Raw genomic sequence first — 15928 nt, 5'->3', positions numbered from 1 at the left:
TAAGTTGATTCCTAGGTACTTGATTTTTTTAGTTGCTATTGAAAATGGTATCTTTTTCTTGAGTGTCTCTTCAGTTTGTTCATTTCTAGCATATAGAAACATTACTGACTTATGTGCATTAATCTTGTATCCCGCTACTTTGCTAAATTTGTTTATTAGCTCTAGTAGGTGTATCGTTGATTTCTCAGGGTTTTCTAGATATAAGATCATATCATCTGCAAACAATGACAGTTTTACTTCTTCTTTTCCAATTTGGATGCCTTTTATTTCTTTGTCTTGCCGGATTGCCCTGGCTAGCACTTCCAGCACAATGTTGAATAACAGTGGTGACAGCGGGCATCCTTGTCTTGTTCCTGATCTTAGAGGGAAGGCTTTCAGTCTCTCACCATTGAGTACTATGCTGGCTGTGGGTTTTTCATATATGCTCTTTATCATGTTGAGGAAGTTTCCTTCAATTCCTACCTTTTGAAGTGTTTTTATCAAAAAGGGATGTTGGATTTTGTCAAATGCTTTTTCAGCATCTATTGAGATGATCAATTGATTTTTCCCTTTCGAGTTTTTAATGTGTTGTAATACATTGATTGTTTTTCTGATGTTGAACCATCCTTGCATGCCTGGAATGAACCCCACTTGGTCATGGTGTATGATATTTTTAATGTGTCTTTGGATTCGATTTGCAAGTATTTTGTTGAGGATTTTTGCATCTATATTCATTAGGGAGATTGGCCGGTAGTTTTCCTTTTTTGTAGCATCTTTGCCTGGTTTTGGTATTAGATTGATGTTAGCTTCATAAAATGAGTTAGGTAGTGTTCCATTTTTTTCAATGTTTTGAAAGAGTTTGAGTAAGATTGGTGTCAGTTCTTTCTGGAAAGTTTGGTAGAATTCCCCTGTGAAGCCATCTGGCCCTGGGCATTTATTTGTGGGAAGATTTTTGATGACTGATTGGATCTCTTTGCTTGTGATGGGTTGGTTGAGGTCTTCTATTTCTTCTCTGGTCAGTCTAGGTTGTTCATATGTTTCCAGGAAATTGTCCATTTCTTCTACATTATCCAGTTTGTTGCCATACAGTTGTTCATAATATCCTCTTATAATTTTTTTAATTTCTTCAGGATCTGCAGTTATGTCACCTTTTTCATTCATTATTTTGTTTATATGGGTCTTCTCTCTTTTTGATTTTGTCAGTCTAGCTAGGGGCTTGTCAATCTTGTTGATCTTCTCAAAGAACCAACTTTTGGTGATATTTATCCTTTCTATTGTTTTTTTGTTCTCTATGTCATTTATTTCTGCTTTAATCCTTGTTATTTCTTTTCTTCTACTTGGTTTAGGATTGGTTTGCTGTTCATTTTCTAGCTTCTTCAGTTGATCCATTAGTTCTTTGATTTTGGCTCTTTCTTCCTTTTTAATATATGCGTTTAGTGCTATAAATTTCCCCCTTAGCACTGCTTTTGCTGCATCCCATAGGTTTTGGTATGTTGTGTTCTCATTTTCATTCGTCTCTATATATTTAGCAATTTCTCTTGCTATTTCTTCTTTAACCCACTGATTGTTTAGGAGTGTGTTGTTTAACCTCCAGGTATTTGTGAATTTTCTAAGTCTCTGATGGTTATTGACTTCTAATTGTATTCCATTGTGGTCAGAGAATGTGCTTTGAATGATTTCAATCTTTTTAAATTTATTGAGGCTTGTTTTATGTCCCAGCATATGATCTATTCTGGAGAAAGTTCCGTGAGCACTAGAAAAGTATGTGTATCCTGGTGATTTGGGATGTAATGTCCTGTAGATGTCTGTTAAATCTAATTCATTTATCAGATTGTTTAGGTTTTCAATTTCCTTATTGGTCTTCTGTCTGGTTGATCTATCTATAGGAGAGAGTGATGTGTTGAAGTCTCCCACAATTATTGTGGAAACATCAATTGCTTCCTTTAGTTTTGCCAATGTTTCTCTCATGTATTTTGTGGCACCTTGATTGGGTGCATAGACATTTATGATTGTTATTTCTTCTTGCTGAATTGCCCCTTTTATTAGTATGTAGTGGCCTTCTTTGTCTCTCAAAACATCCCTGCATTTGAAGTCTATTTTATCTGAGATTAATATTGCTACACCTGCTTTCTTTTGGCTGTAGCTTGCATGAAATATTTTTTTCCATCCTTTCACTTTCAATTTCTTTGTGTCCCTGTGTCTAAGATGAGTCTCTTGTATGCAACATATTGATGGTTCATTTTTTTTGATCCATTCTGCGAATCTGTATCTTTTAATTGGGGAGTTTAATCCATTTACATTCAACGTTAAAACCGTGAAGGCATTTCTTGAATCGGCCATCTTATCCTTTGGATTATGTTTGCCATATTTTTCCCTCTCTCTATTAATATCCTTTATTGTACCCATACCGAATCTCTTTAGTACTGAACCTTTCTCCAAGTCTCTCTGTCCTGTCTTTGTTTCTCTGTCTGTAGGGCTCCCTTTAGTATCTCCAGTAGGGCAGGTCTCTTGTTAGCAAATTCTCTCAGCATTTCTTTGTCTGTGAAAAATTTAAGCTCTCCCTCAAATTTGAAGGAGAGCTTTGCTGGATAAAGTATTCTTGGCTGGAAATTCCTCTCTCTCAGAATTTTAAATATATCGTGCCATTGCCTTCTCGCCTCCATGGTGGCTGCTGAGTAGTCACTACTTAGTCTTATGCTGTTTCCTTTGTATGTGGTGAATTGCTTTTCTCTTGCTGCTTTCAGAACTTGCTCCTTCTCTTCTATGTTTGACAGTGTGATCAGTATATGTCTCGGAGTGGGTTTTTTTGGATTTATTCTATTTGGAGTTCGCTGAGCATTTATGATTTGTGTATTTATGTTGTTTAGAAGATTTGGGAAGTTTTCCCCTACAATTTCTTTGAATACTCTTCCTAGACCTTTACCCTTTTCTTCCCCTTCTGGGACACCAATGAGTCTTATATTCGGACGCTTCATATTATCTATCATATCTCTGAGGTCCATTTCGAGTTTTTCAATTTTTTTCCCCATTCTTTCTTTTATGCTTTCATTTTCCATTCTGTCATCTTCCAGGTCACTGATTCGTTGTTCAACTTCCTCTAGTCTTGTACTATGAGTGTCCAGAATCTTTTTAATTTGGTCAACAGTTTCTTTAATTTCCATAAGATCATCCATTTTTTTATTTAGTCTTGCAATGTCTTCTTTATGCTCTTCTAGGGTCTTCTTGATTTCCTTCATATCCCGTACTAGGGTCTCATTGTTCATCTTTAGTTCTTTGAGTAGCTGCTCTAGGTGTGTCTCTTCTGGTCTTTTGATTTGGGTGCTTGGGCTTGGGTTATCCATATCGTCTGGTTTTTTCATATGCTTTATAATTTTCTGTTGTTTTTGGCCTCGTGGCATTTGCTGTCCTTGATAGGGTTCTTTTAGGGTTTGTAGACCAGTTGAAGTCCTTATCTCTAATTTATCAGATCTACAGCTTCGTGGAGTACACTTTCTCTAACTAACCAGCAGGTGGCGTCCACGAGCCACCTGTTCTCCACAAGCCAGATCTCCCCTGCTTAGCCTTTTTGGTGAGTGGGGGAGTGAGTCTTGTGGGGCCCAATTGGTGTCCCAAGCTTGCGTGTGTAGTTGGTGTTGCCTGCCCTGTATGTGGGGCGTGTTTCTGGGCAGTCGGGGAGGGGGGGTGGCCCTAACAATCAAATCTCCCTGATGATCCTAGAGTTTTAAAGCTACTGCAATAGTCTAATCCTTCAGTTCAGTCCTGCCACAGTTTGTCTCTGCCACTGACCCACAAGTCTTTGGTATTGGCGTATGGCTCCTGAGACTTGCAAGTGGGCCCCTCTTCCAGGCTGTGCACCCCGGGTCCTCTGTTGAGGGATGACTGTGCTATGTCACAGGTGAGTGCCGTCCCCCCAGGGCAGTTCTGGGCTGCTGGGCTGTGTTGGGAGGCTCCCAGTCTGCTCAAATGATGGCTGAATGGGGCTCTGTTAATTCACACTGCTCCCCCTTCCCAGCTCTGGGACATTCAGCTGAGGTTGCAGGGAAGGCTAATGTCCACGCCCAGTTTTGTGGTGTGTGCCTGTTATTTGAAGCACTTCCGTCACACTGGGTTGTCTGGGGCAGCTCTGGGCTATGGGGCTGGCGATGGGCAGGAGTGTTTCCTGTCCACCAGGATGGTGGCTGTGAGCGGACACCCCCCTTTTCTTGGGAAGTTGTGTTGTTTAGTGAATTTTCTCAGCCACTGGATTATTGCCTTTTGTCTCAGAGCTCTCTTATTTCTGCTCTTGACTTGACGTGCCCAAATTTCAATTCTTTGAAGCTTTCTGTATTGAGCTTCTTAGAGTAATTGTTTTAGAAAAAGCAAAAAGGATTTAAAAAAAAACAAAAAAAAACAAAAAAAAAAAACGGCCCTCCTCAGAGATCTAATGGGTTATTGAAATGCTAATAGACAAAGCAACCAGGGCCATTAAGGAAAGGTGCCCTGGGCAGAGAGATCAGCCTTGCTTCGGGATTTGCATATGCGCCTCAAGGCCTGATCTCCGCCCTTCCCCTTTCTGTGTTCACCAGAACTCCAAAAATCCTCTGCTTTTACTTTGGAGCTTCTCGTGTTGTTTTCCTTCTATGCCCGTCTCCTCTCTGCTGGGCTGGCTGCTCTCAGAGTCTCTGGTGTCTGGCCTCAGTCTATCTATGGTTGGAGTTTGAATCAGTAGAATGAGTTTCCGATGAGAGCAGCCACTGCAATTCTCCCTTCTCCTTCCTGGAGCTGACAGCCCCTCCTCCCCCGGGACTGAGCCTGGCAGGGAGGGGCGCGGGTCCCCTGGCCGCAAAAACTTACAGATTTCGGTGATCTCAGCAGTTCCACGTTTTCATGAGTGTTGTATGAAGTATGCCCAAAGACAGATTGCTCTGTGGTGTCCAGTCCACGCAGTTCCTGGCTTTTTACCTACTTTCCTGGAGGAGTAACTAAAACATACAGCTCACCAGTCTGCCATCTTGCCCCGCCTCCTGGAAGTATTTTTTAAAACTAAAAATATGTATAACCTTTCAGCAATTCCACTTCCAGGATATCATCATAAAAATATATGTATAAATAGAGTCGAGCAGCTATCATGAAGGTTACTCTTATGCAAGCTCCAGCTAAATACCCTAAATGGCCACAGTATGCCAAGCCCTAACCAAGATTATTCCTGAAATACCTAGGTCCCTAATTGAGACTCTATAAAAGTTTCACTCACTACATTTATCTGTCAGAAACTTAAACCCACCAGAGTGCTCCTATGTCAGTCAAATCCTAAAACCTAGAGGCAATACCCTCTTTAAGAACATCAACCTGATGCAGTTCCCTTCCCCATAATATCAACACCCCTTTTGAATATGAACGAATAAGGGTGGTCACTGTCTAGACACCCCTGAAGATTGAGAGTGATTAAACAAGAGGAAGGAGTAGCAACAGACAAGGATTAACAATAGGATTACAAATACTGAATCTGTATATAAATAAATAAATAAATAAATAAATTAATTAATTAATTTAGATGCTAGGGTATTAAAATAGCTCGAAGAAAATAACTGAAATGGTGGATATGTAACTGATAACAATCTTTGAAATTTGTTCTATAGCTACTCATTAAATCATACTTTGAAAGTTATCACTATTCTGTATGTTAAATTTCACAAATTTATTAAAATATATATATATAAATGTTAATACAACATTGCTTTGAATAGAAAAAGACATTTAAAAATTCCTAAATGAGTTTCAATAGGAAATGGTTAAATAAATTAAGAGTCATTTACACATCAAGAAAACAGCACAACTATATGTACTGATATAGAAATATGTTCACAATATATTGTTTAGTGCAAAAAGAATATTTTGGAATATATATTAAATGACTGCATTTATCATATAGAAAGATATCTAAGATATATTGCATAATCCCACTTAGGTAAAGGAAATGTGTGGTTACAGAAAATTTCCAGATAAATTCATAAAAAACTGTTACCAATAACTGCCTCTGAAAAAAGAAACTGAAGTTGTAGTGAGGAATGAGGAGAAACTTTGCTTTTCAGTCCTCACCCTTTCATATTGTTTGAATTTTTTTTTCAATACATATTCTCTAATTTTAAAAGAAATAATAAAAATACAAATGTGAATGTAAAAATGTACTTCTCTGAATAAGCAGTAATGTAGAAAAGAAGTAGAGGAATGATGAATTAACATAATTAGAATAATTATAGTTTCCAATTTCTCTAACAACTTTGGTGAGTTTGAATTTTTGCAAATAAAATAAATGGTGTGCTAATAACACCCAAGGATAAAAATTTTATATTCTTCATTTAGCAAAATAATAAACAGAGGTAGTAGGAAACAAACATTTATTTTCTATCACTAGCAATTCAGTAACTCACACTAGACTGAAGGTTTGGGTCAGTTTTTAATTTTATGTGAACCAATTATAATATCCCTATCTGTTGCTATGGAAACAACTGTGACCAAAAAATCACAACCTCATTGTTGAATCTCCTCAAACAAGAAAAGAGGAAAGTCTTTTGAGGTTTTGAAAAGCCACAAATATCTTTATTTAATTGGAAAATTTAATAATAACAATTCTGAATGGTATGCAGAAAGAAAACAGATCCAATCTAAGTGTCATGAATTTAAAGGCTTTTCTTAATTTTAAAAGTATCACTTAGGCAAGCAACATTCTCCTTTTGAAAGCTCTATTCCGTTAAGAATTTTATTTGCCACTTTTAGATAATTTTTCTTCTATTTGTAGAAAAAGCACAAAGATGTTTCTTTTTAAATTTTTGAAATAATATTTATAAGCACCCCACATTCTGCTTAAGCTATCAATGATATCATTTCTTTCTCATTCTTAATTAAGAACATGAGAATTTTCATGTAGATGCAGTAGCTCTTATGTAGTACATTTGGCAAAAATTATCAGATTTATTGTTCTACTTGCTCGGTTTTGTCTCTGCTACAAAAGCAGGTTACTGAAGGGGACATGTTGGACTGCAGCAAATGCTCCTGACATTAAGAGGAGATTCTTGTCAATAGGATGAGGGAATATTATTATGATACAGTAATACTATGTAAAAGGAAAATTCAGTGTTTAAACTTCTTTTGAGAGAAGGGCACCATGTTTTCTCACTCATATAAGATGTGGAATGATATAAATCAATTACAGTAGGTTCCTCTAAAATAAGAAAAAAGTAATAATCAATGAAGATTTAAAGATAGATACAAAAAAATTAAGTGGCATTTTACTTTTTTGTTAAGCTCCAAAGCACAAAGGATTATTCAAGCCTACTTTCCCCCTTAAAAGCTGTCAGCAGCAAATAAAACGATCTAAAATTTAAAAATGATTTTAACTTAATTTCTTATCTTTTAAAATAATCTCCATATTTTCCATCTGTGAGCTATGATACAATTAAGGACTATCAAATTTTAAATTTTAAGTACTTTCCTGAGCTGCTAGAAAATAAATTGAATCTAATACTAATTGAGTTGGGGTAAGGGGTTGGGAACAGAAGGTCAAGAAATACTTCCAACTTCCCTCACAGGAATTGTGTGAGGGAGCACTAATCGAGGAGCTCTGAACTGGAGTCCAACCAAGCATCTTTCACAGGAAAGGGAGAGAAGGAAGTTAATATTTGTTGAGTGTCTACATTAATTCATTTCTTCATTCAACAAATATTCCTTCTGGTGAAAGAAATACACATTAAACATAAAAGTGAATGAGACAATTTCATACACTCATGAGTGGAAAAGATTTCCAGTTAAGACTGTTCTATAAATTCATGCTTTGGGGGTCCCTTTCTTCTCCAAACACATGGCAGTGAGAAAAAAAAAAAAGACACAGCCATGTTCAAAAACAATATAAACATCTTCATGGATAAGAACAAGAACATAAACACATTATGGTAAGGAGGGTTGAAGTTGTGGAGCTTTGAGGTTCTGGGTGCATAAAGAGGCAATCAGGAGCTCAACTCCTGAGGAGTAGGTACAGATCAAGTGTCTGACCAAGATAGGGGTGTTGAAAATGGACTCACTGTTTGGAATTATGCTCTGGGATTGAGAAACTCAGCTCACAAAGGAAGATGAAATAACCTGTTATCAATCACAGACTGGGGCTGTGGCATCTAAAAGCAGTATACACAGACAGGTGAGAGAACACAGACAAAACCTCACTCTGAACAACAGTATCTCTTAGTCTGGGCAATATCTCTGATACCAGCAAGAGAAAGGACCCCACACTGTCAGTGTAACACCTAGGTGTCATCGGGAGGCAAACGAAGACCTATAAGGCAGGGAAGGGGGAAAACAGAGAGAGAAAAAGATTTTTTTTTAAATTAAGGAACTCAAGATGAGCCTACAAACCAATATTCCAAAGCACAGAAAGAAAACTGAATTCTCTTCTGACAAAATGGAAATAATAAAGCAATCCTAAAGTATTTAAAAATACGTATGTTCAGTGTCCTCAAAAAGATAAAAGAAAGGAGAACATTAATTTAAAAGAACAAAAAAAAAAAAACAGGAAATAAAAACAGAGATTAAATGGGTATGAATGAATATAAATAAGAAGCAATGAAAACTATTGTTACTGAAATTAAAAAAAAAACTTCAGTGGTCAGGAAAAATTCTAGAGTAAGACAGATAAACGGAAAAAAATGAACTTTAAGAAGGTTCTCATTAACTAATGTTAAATGTTGCATGGAGATAACAAAGGGACAAAAACTACATAAAAAGCAGCTGAAAGCTGGAAAATGAAGGAGTTAGTAGTCATATAAACAAAATAGGAATTTAGCAGAAAAAATTTCAAGGAAATAGAGAAAACTAATCTATGAAGAGCTATATTCCAGAATTAAAGTTCTGAGTCCTTATGTGAAAGTGCAAACAGGAGTAGGTAGGTACATATCAAAATGTGAAGAAAACTGTGAGAGGCTCCTGGGGAGAGAAAGGGGCTCTTCTGGTATGTCTGTGTGTGTCTAGGAGCAGTAGATTAGCTTTAGCCTGGGGAAGAAAGGGACCTGTTCGATGAGAAGATAGAATAATAAAGAAGTTATTGGAATCATCCCCCTCACGGCTCTGAAACAATTTGTGCCTGCCCTCACACCTGCTGTGACTCAAAGAGTTGCACTCAAGGGTACACTGGGGTCAGTGCAGAGGCCCTAAATGGGAAGGAGATGAGAAAACTCAGTGGGGGAGAACAAGGTAGGCTTGGGGAAATGTGTCTTCACCCTTCTTCCAAATCACCATGGCAAGTGGTTTACAATTTAATGAGTGCCTCCTCTTAAAGCTGTTTCTTCTTGGGATGCTAAGGATAAAGACCTAACTTAAGGCACTGATCCTTAGAGTGAGGAATAATTAACTCTGGTTTTCTCAGGGTGGGGGGGAAAGGGATGAAGTGCTCTCCACCCTAGAGTCCATTTCTCCACCTCTGACTTAAGCTGTTGGGGCTGACAGCCTAGGTCTGGCCTTTAGCAATCCTAGACAGGGCAGTCATTAGAAAGAAAAATAAAAAACTGAGTTACAGATTTCATCAGAAACAGAGGTATTAGAAAAGATGGACCAAGAATTTAAAATAAGCGTAATAAACATATTAAAATAAATAAGGAAAGATATAAGCAATATGAAACAGCAATAAGACACTATAAAATGAATGAGCAGAACATTAAACATGAAACAGAATCATTGAGGGAACACATTAGATGAGATAAATAGTGTAATGAAGATAGTTGAGATATCCACCCAATAAAGAGAAAATTATTAATTGGAAGAAGGGAGAAAGAAATTCTCATGGAAGAAAAGAAAGGAATAGAAAATATAGAGGAAAAGTTAAGAGATATGAAGATAGAAACAGAATTACTAATATCTGGATAATAAGAGTTCCAGCAAGAGAGAAAAATGAAAATTAAAATTAAAAGTAGAAAATATTTGAATAAAACCACATATAAATTTCTCAGAAATAGAGATGAAAGACTCATACAAAAAAGGCCCCTAGGATGACAAAGAAGAGTGATAAAGAAAAACTCATACTTAAACATTTAAGAGTAAAATTTAAGTCTTTTCAACAAATGGTGATGGAACTGGACATCCAAAGGCAAAAAAAATTTAAGCAAAAAGAAACTCAAACTATATTTCACACCATATACACAAATTAATACAAAATAGATCATAGACCTAAATGTAAAGCATAAAACTACAAAACTTTAGGAAGAAAACATGGGAAAACCTTGAGTCATGCAGAGTTCTTAGAATACAACACTAAATGTATGAGCCATACAAGAAAAAACTTGATAAACTGGACTTCATCAAAATTTAAAACATTCGCTCTGTGAAAGACATTAAGAGAAAAAAAGGTAAAACACAGACTGGGAAGGCAATATATATAAATTAACATATCGATTTGTATCCAGAATATATACAGAACTCTCAATACTCAACAATAAGAAAATAAAGAACCCAGTTTTTAAAATGGGCAAAAGATTTGAACAGACACCTCAACAAAAAGGATACAGGGATGGGAAATAAGCACATGAAAATATGGTGAACACCATTTAATTTTTAGGGAAATGCTCAATAAAAACAACATGAGACACCACTACATACCTATTAAAATGACTAAATTTTTTAAATGGAAATATCAACAGGCTAAAGAAGGAAAATCATACGACAATAACAATTCAAACAGAAAAGACATTGTCAAAATTCAATACCCATTCATGATAAAAAAATCTCTCAGCAAATGAGAAATAGAGGCAACTTCTTCAAATTGATAGAGAACTTCTATTTAAAAAAAAAATTCTAAGTAACATCATTAATGGTGAAAGACTGAATGCTTTCCCTCTAAGATAGAAAACAAGTCAAGAACAACTGCTCACATCACTGTTATTCAACACAATACTAGAAATCACAGCCACTGCAACGAGGCAAGAAAAGGAAATAAAAGGTATATAGATTGAGAGGAAACAAAACTGTCCCTATTTGATGATTTGATTGTCTATGTAGTAAATCCCAAGAAATCGACAAAAAGCTGGCAAAACTAATAAGTGACTTCAGTAAGTCTGTAGTCAAAATTGTGAAAACCAAAATTGAAATTATACCATTTGTGATTGTTCCAAAAAAATGAAATACCGAAGTATGTCTATCAAAACACACACAAGATTTAATGCTGCAAATTACAAAATGCTGAGGAAAGAAATAAAAAAAGATCCAAATAAATAGAGAGATATTATATTCATGAATTGAAAGAATCAATTGTAAAATGTCAATTCTCTCCAAATTGATGTATAGGTATAATGCGATTCCTATTAAAATCCCAGTAAGGCATTTTTCTGTGAATATAGACAAGCTTATTCCAAAATTTATATGGAAAGGCAAAGGAACTAGATTGACTAAGACAATTTTGAAAGAGAAGAATGAAGTGGGAGGAATTACGTTACCTGACATTAATACTTACTACTTAGATATAGCAAGCAAGACAGTGTTGCATTGGTGAAGGAATAGCTTAATAAACTAGAATAAAGAGCCCAATAGGTCAACATAAATACTCCAATTGATTTTTTGACAAAAATGCAAAAACAATTCAATGGAAAAAGGCTAGTCACTTTAATGATGATATTAGAGCAAATGGACATCCACAGGCCAAAAAAAACCTCAACTTATACCTCACACCACAAACAAAAATTACTTCAAAATGGAACATGAATTTAAATGTAAATCATAAGCTATGAAACTTATTTTAGGAAAACATCTTCAGGGCCTAGGGCTTGGAAAAGTGTTCTTAGACATGATAAAAGCACAATTCTTGGAGGAAAAAATTAATAACCTGGACTTCATCAAAATTTAAAACTTTTTCTCTGTGAAAAGATGATGAAAACACAAGCTACAGAGTGGGAAAAAATATCTGCAAAACATATATCCAACAAAAGTCAAGTATAAGAACTCTCAAAACTCAACAGTAAAAACAACAAGCAATCCAGTTAGAAAATGAGCAAAAGACATGAACATATATTTCACCATAGAGAAGCCATGGATGGCAAATAAGCACATGAAAAGATGTTCAACATCATTAGCCATTTGGGAAAGACAAATTAAACACACAATGAGATATCAGTAGACACCTTCTGGAATGGCTAAAATAAAAATTAGTGGTAATACCAAAAGCTGGAGACGGTGCAGAGAAATTGGATCTTTCATACCTTGCTAGTGTGAATGTAAATTGATACAGCCTCTGGAAAACAGTTTGGAAATTTCTTTACAAAACTTAACATGCACTTGCCATATGACCCAGCAATCACACACTTAGACATGTATTCATGTGTAAAAACTTCACACAGAAAAACTTTTAAACAAGCCTAAATAGCCCAAAATTGGAAACAACCAAGTGTCCTTCAATGGGTGAATGACTGAATAAATTTGGTACATCCATACTATGGAATGCTATTCAGCATATTGCTATTCAGCAATAAAAAGGAATGAACTATTGATTATGCAATGAACCTGAATGTACCTCAAGGGCATTATGTTGAGTGAAGAAAAATCAATCTTGAAATGTTACATACTGTCTGATTCATATAACATTTTTTAAATTACAAAACTATAGAAATGGAGAACAGAATAGTGGTAGGTGGTAGGTGCAAATAAAAGGGGTAGCATGAGGGAGTTCTTTGTGGTGCTGGTTACATGAATCTATACTTAGGATAAAATTGAATAGTACAAATACACACACACACATACACACAGATACACATATATAGACACAGATTAAAAATAGTGAAAACTGAACAAGGTCTGCAGTCTAGTTAACAATACTGTACCAATGTCAATTTCCTGGTTTTGATACTGTTCTAGAGCTAGACAAGATGTCACAATTGGGGGAAGCTGGGTGAAGAGTATGCATAGGACTCTTTGTAGTATTTTTGTAACTTACTGTGAGTCTATAATTATTTCACAATAAAAGTTCTTAAAAATGAGTGGGGAAAGATGAAATTTCAGTATATTAAATATACCACAGGGGTATAAATAAAATAAGACCCCTGTCTTACACTATATACTAAACTTCCGGAGGTCATAAAGACATAAATGCTTAGAAGAAAAAAATAATAAAATATCTTTATTACATTAGGATGAAAAAGGATTTCTTAAATATGATTTTAAAAAGCACAAAACATTAAGGAAAACTTTGATAATCTGACTGTAACAAAAGAGACCAAAAATAAAGTGAAAAGTCAACCATATATTGTGTTAGCTCAATGCACATAACTGGCAAAAAATTAGCCTCCATTTATATTTAAAAATTCTACAAAATCAGTAAGAAAAAGATAAACAAACAACCCAATAGGAAAATGGACAAAGGATATGACAGGTAAGTCAGAAGTCCTAACTAATCAAAAATATATGAAAAAGTTTACTCTTACTAATAATTAAAGGAATACAAATTAAAACAACAGTAAGATTTCCTTACTGTATTTCCTACCTATACAACTGGCAAAGGATATAGGAATTTATCCTATTGAAATACACAGATGAACGAACTATTAGGTATGAGGATTTCCACTGCGGCATTAACTGTAACAGTAAAAAACTGTAAACAATCTAAATGTTCATTGATAGAAGAACAGTTACATGGCAAACCCATAATCTAAGTTATCTACATAGCCATTAAAAGAATGAGATCTTTCTCATATAAAAATTTCTAAGTGTACTGACATGGAAAAATGTCCATGATAAGTAAAAAAGAGCAAGTTCCAAAAAAGAATAAATATCATGATTTTAACTTTTAAAACTATGCATGTTTGTATATGCATAGAAAAGATAACACACTCAATTATCAAGTTACCAGCAGGGAAAAGAATTGGAAGAGGGATGATGAGTGGGAACTTTCCACATAATACATTTTTGTGGAAATGTATTTCAGTGATTTTAAAAATATATATATATAAATGAGGAAAATCTACTTGATGGCTGTAAAAAAAGAAAGCATTGGTTTTTCGACTATCTGTAGTATGTTATTCAGAGAGAAAGGGTCTTCCCTAAAGAATGATTTCACGACTGTAGACAGTGTTGCCCCCTGCCTCCAAGATGTCTACATCCTAATCCCTGGAACCGGTGAATATGTTACCCTAGGTTGCAAACGGGACTTTGCCAATTATCTTGGATTACCCAGTGTGAGAATTAGATTTAAATTTAGCTTTCACAAAGGGTGGGGGCAGCTCAGAGGAATGGCAGAGGGTCAAGAAGCCAAGCTATAATTGGTGGCCGGTCCTCCTGTTTATCCACCCACTGTCCTTGCAAGGTGGAGACGGGGGGCGGGTAGAGGTTCCTTAAACAGCTTCATAAATTGTTACCAAACTAGCTCAGAGGGCTCTGCAGCTCAAGAACAAAGGAAAGAGGGGTGGAGACTTGTTTCAAATGTTCCAAGTTTGCATAAGAGACTTTTTTTTTCAAATGTTTCCAATTTGGGCGGGCTGCATGTTTCAAATTTGCATGGGCTAGTTAGGCTTGTCGAATAAAATGTAACCTCTGAAGTATCCAGCCACTGGAGAAACAGGGGAGGGACTTGTGGTTAGGTGTAGGGAATAAATACTGCTGGGTCTATTGTTCTGTGTGCCAACCCCCACATTTTGGTTGGGCGCCCGTTCTTGCAAGATCGTGAATAAATTCTTTTCTTCTCCACCATTGGGTGAATGTTTATTCCTTTTTAGGAGTAGTGCTTGCTTCTCACACCCAGCTGGGCCCAACATAATCACAAATCCTTAAAAACAGAGAACCTTTCCCTGCTGTGGTCAGAGGGAGATATGACCACAGAAGAATGGTCAGAGATTCAATGCTGGCTTTGTAGATGGAGGAAGGGGCCATAAGCCAAGAAACAAGGGTGGCCTTGCCTCTAGAACTGGAAAAGGCAAGGAGATAGATTGTCCCCTAGAACCTTCAGAAAGGAACACAGCTTGGCTGACACCTTGATTTTAGCCCAGGGAGACCTATGTCACATTTCTAAACTATAGAACTTAAAATAATAAATTTATGTTGTTTTAAGACACTAAGGTATTTGTTACAGCAGCAAAAGAAAACTAATATGATGACTTACCTCCGTTGATTTCCAAGCACTAATCTTGAGTGGTAGTGTTTCCTGGGACAATGCAGTTTCACTAGGCAACTGAATGTTTTGGCACTGCTCTTGTTTCAATCCTGCCTTGGAAGGATTTTCTGTCAACAAAATATAGCTAAGGTTTTACTTTGGCAAAAAATAGTAATGTTCTTACATTAGTGCCCAAATTTAAGTTAATCACTTCTAAAGATCCATTCTGCTACTAAATATACATTACCTGCCAATGGCTACTTATGAATATTAATCATTTTAATTCTCCTTTATAATAGATGACAAATTCAGACAGATTCAAAAAATACAACTTCAATTCTCATCCTTTCTCCTCTCAACAACTTGATTTTACAGCTTTATTATTTGAAACCTCTTTTTAATAAGATACAATATAGTAGAGAAAATAGTTTGAAAATGTGAAAACTAGTCAAATGAATTTTTAGCAATCTGGCATGACAAATATAATTATTCTAGTTAATATTTTTAAAAACTTGATTACTGCAGTGAATTTCATGTATTCTAAAAGAAACTAATCAGAAATGTATAGATCATTTGACAAGAAAAAGAAATTTTAAACAAAATTTTCTTTTTAAAATTTAATTTAAAAACATAAACAGGAAAATATATACCAATGAAAATACACTGATATTTTTTGCTTCTATGTTTTTGCTAAATATAATGTTTTTGTAGTCTTCATATAATTTTCTTTTCTGTGTTAATTACTGTGGCAACCCGTGGCCTGAGCAAAACAGGCCTACAGACCTTTGGTGCACAGCCGTCTGCATGACCTAGGCAGCTAAATGTTTAACCTATTGCCTTTCCAAGCCAGTAAAGAGAAAA

The 15928-nt window shown here is 35.6% G+C and overlaps 1 protein-coding gene across 1 annotated transcript in view; it reads right to left on the bottom strand.

Moving 5' to 3' along the window:
* ENTHD1 (ENTH domain containing 1) overlaps positions 1-15928 on the bottom strand; it is a 195165-nt gene that overhangs the window by 99841 nt on the left and 79396 nt on the right. The window contains 1 exon segment of the mRNA XM_037847074.1: positions 15077-15195. Coding sequence (XP_037703002.1) covers positions 15077-15195 — 119 coding nt within the window.

This window comes from Choloepus didactylus, chromosome 8 (assembly GCF_015220235.1).
Source record: "Choloepus didactylus isolate mChoDid1 chromosome 8, mChoDid1.pri, whole genome shotgun sequence".
NCBI lineage: Eukaryota > Metazoa > Chordata > Mammalia > Pilosa > Megalonychidae > Choloepus > Choloepus didactylus.
Note: the sequence above shows the minus strand (reverse complement) of the source record. Positions and strands in the feature narration are given on the sequence as shown.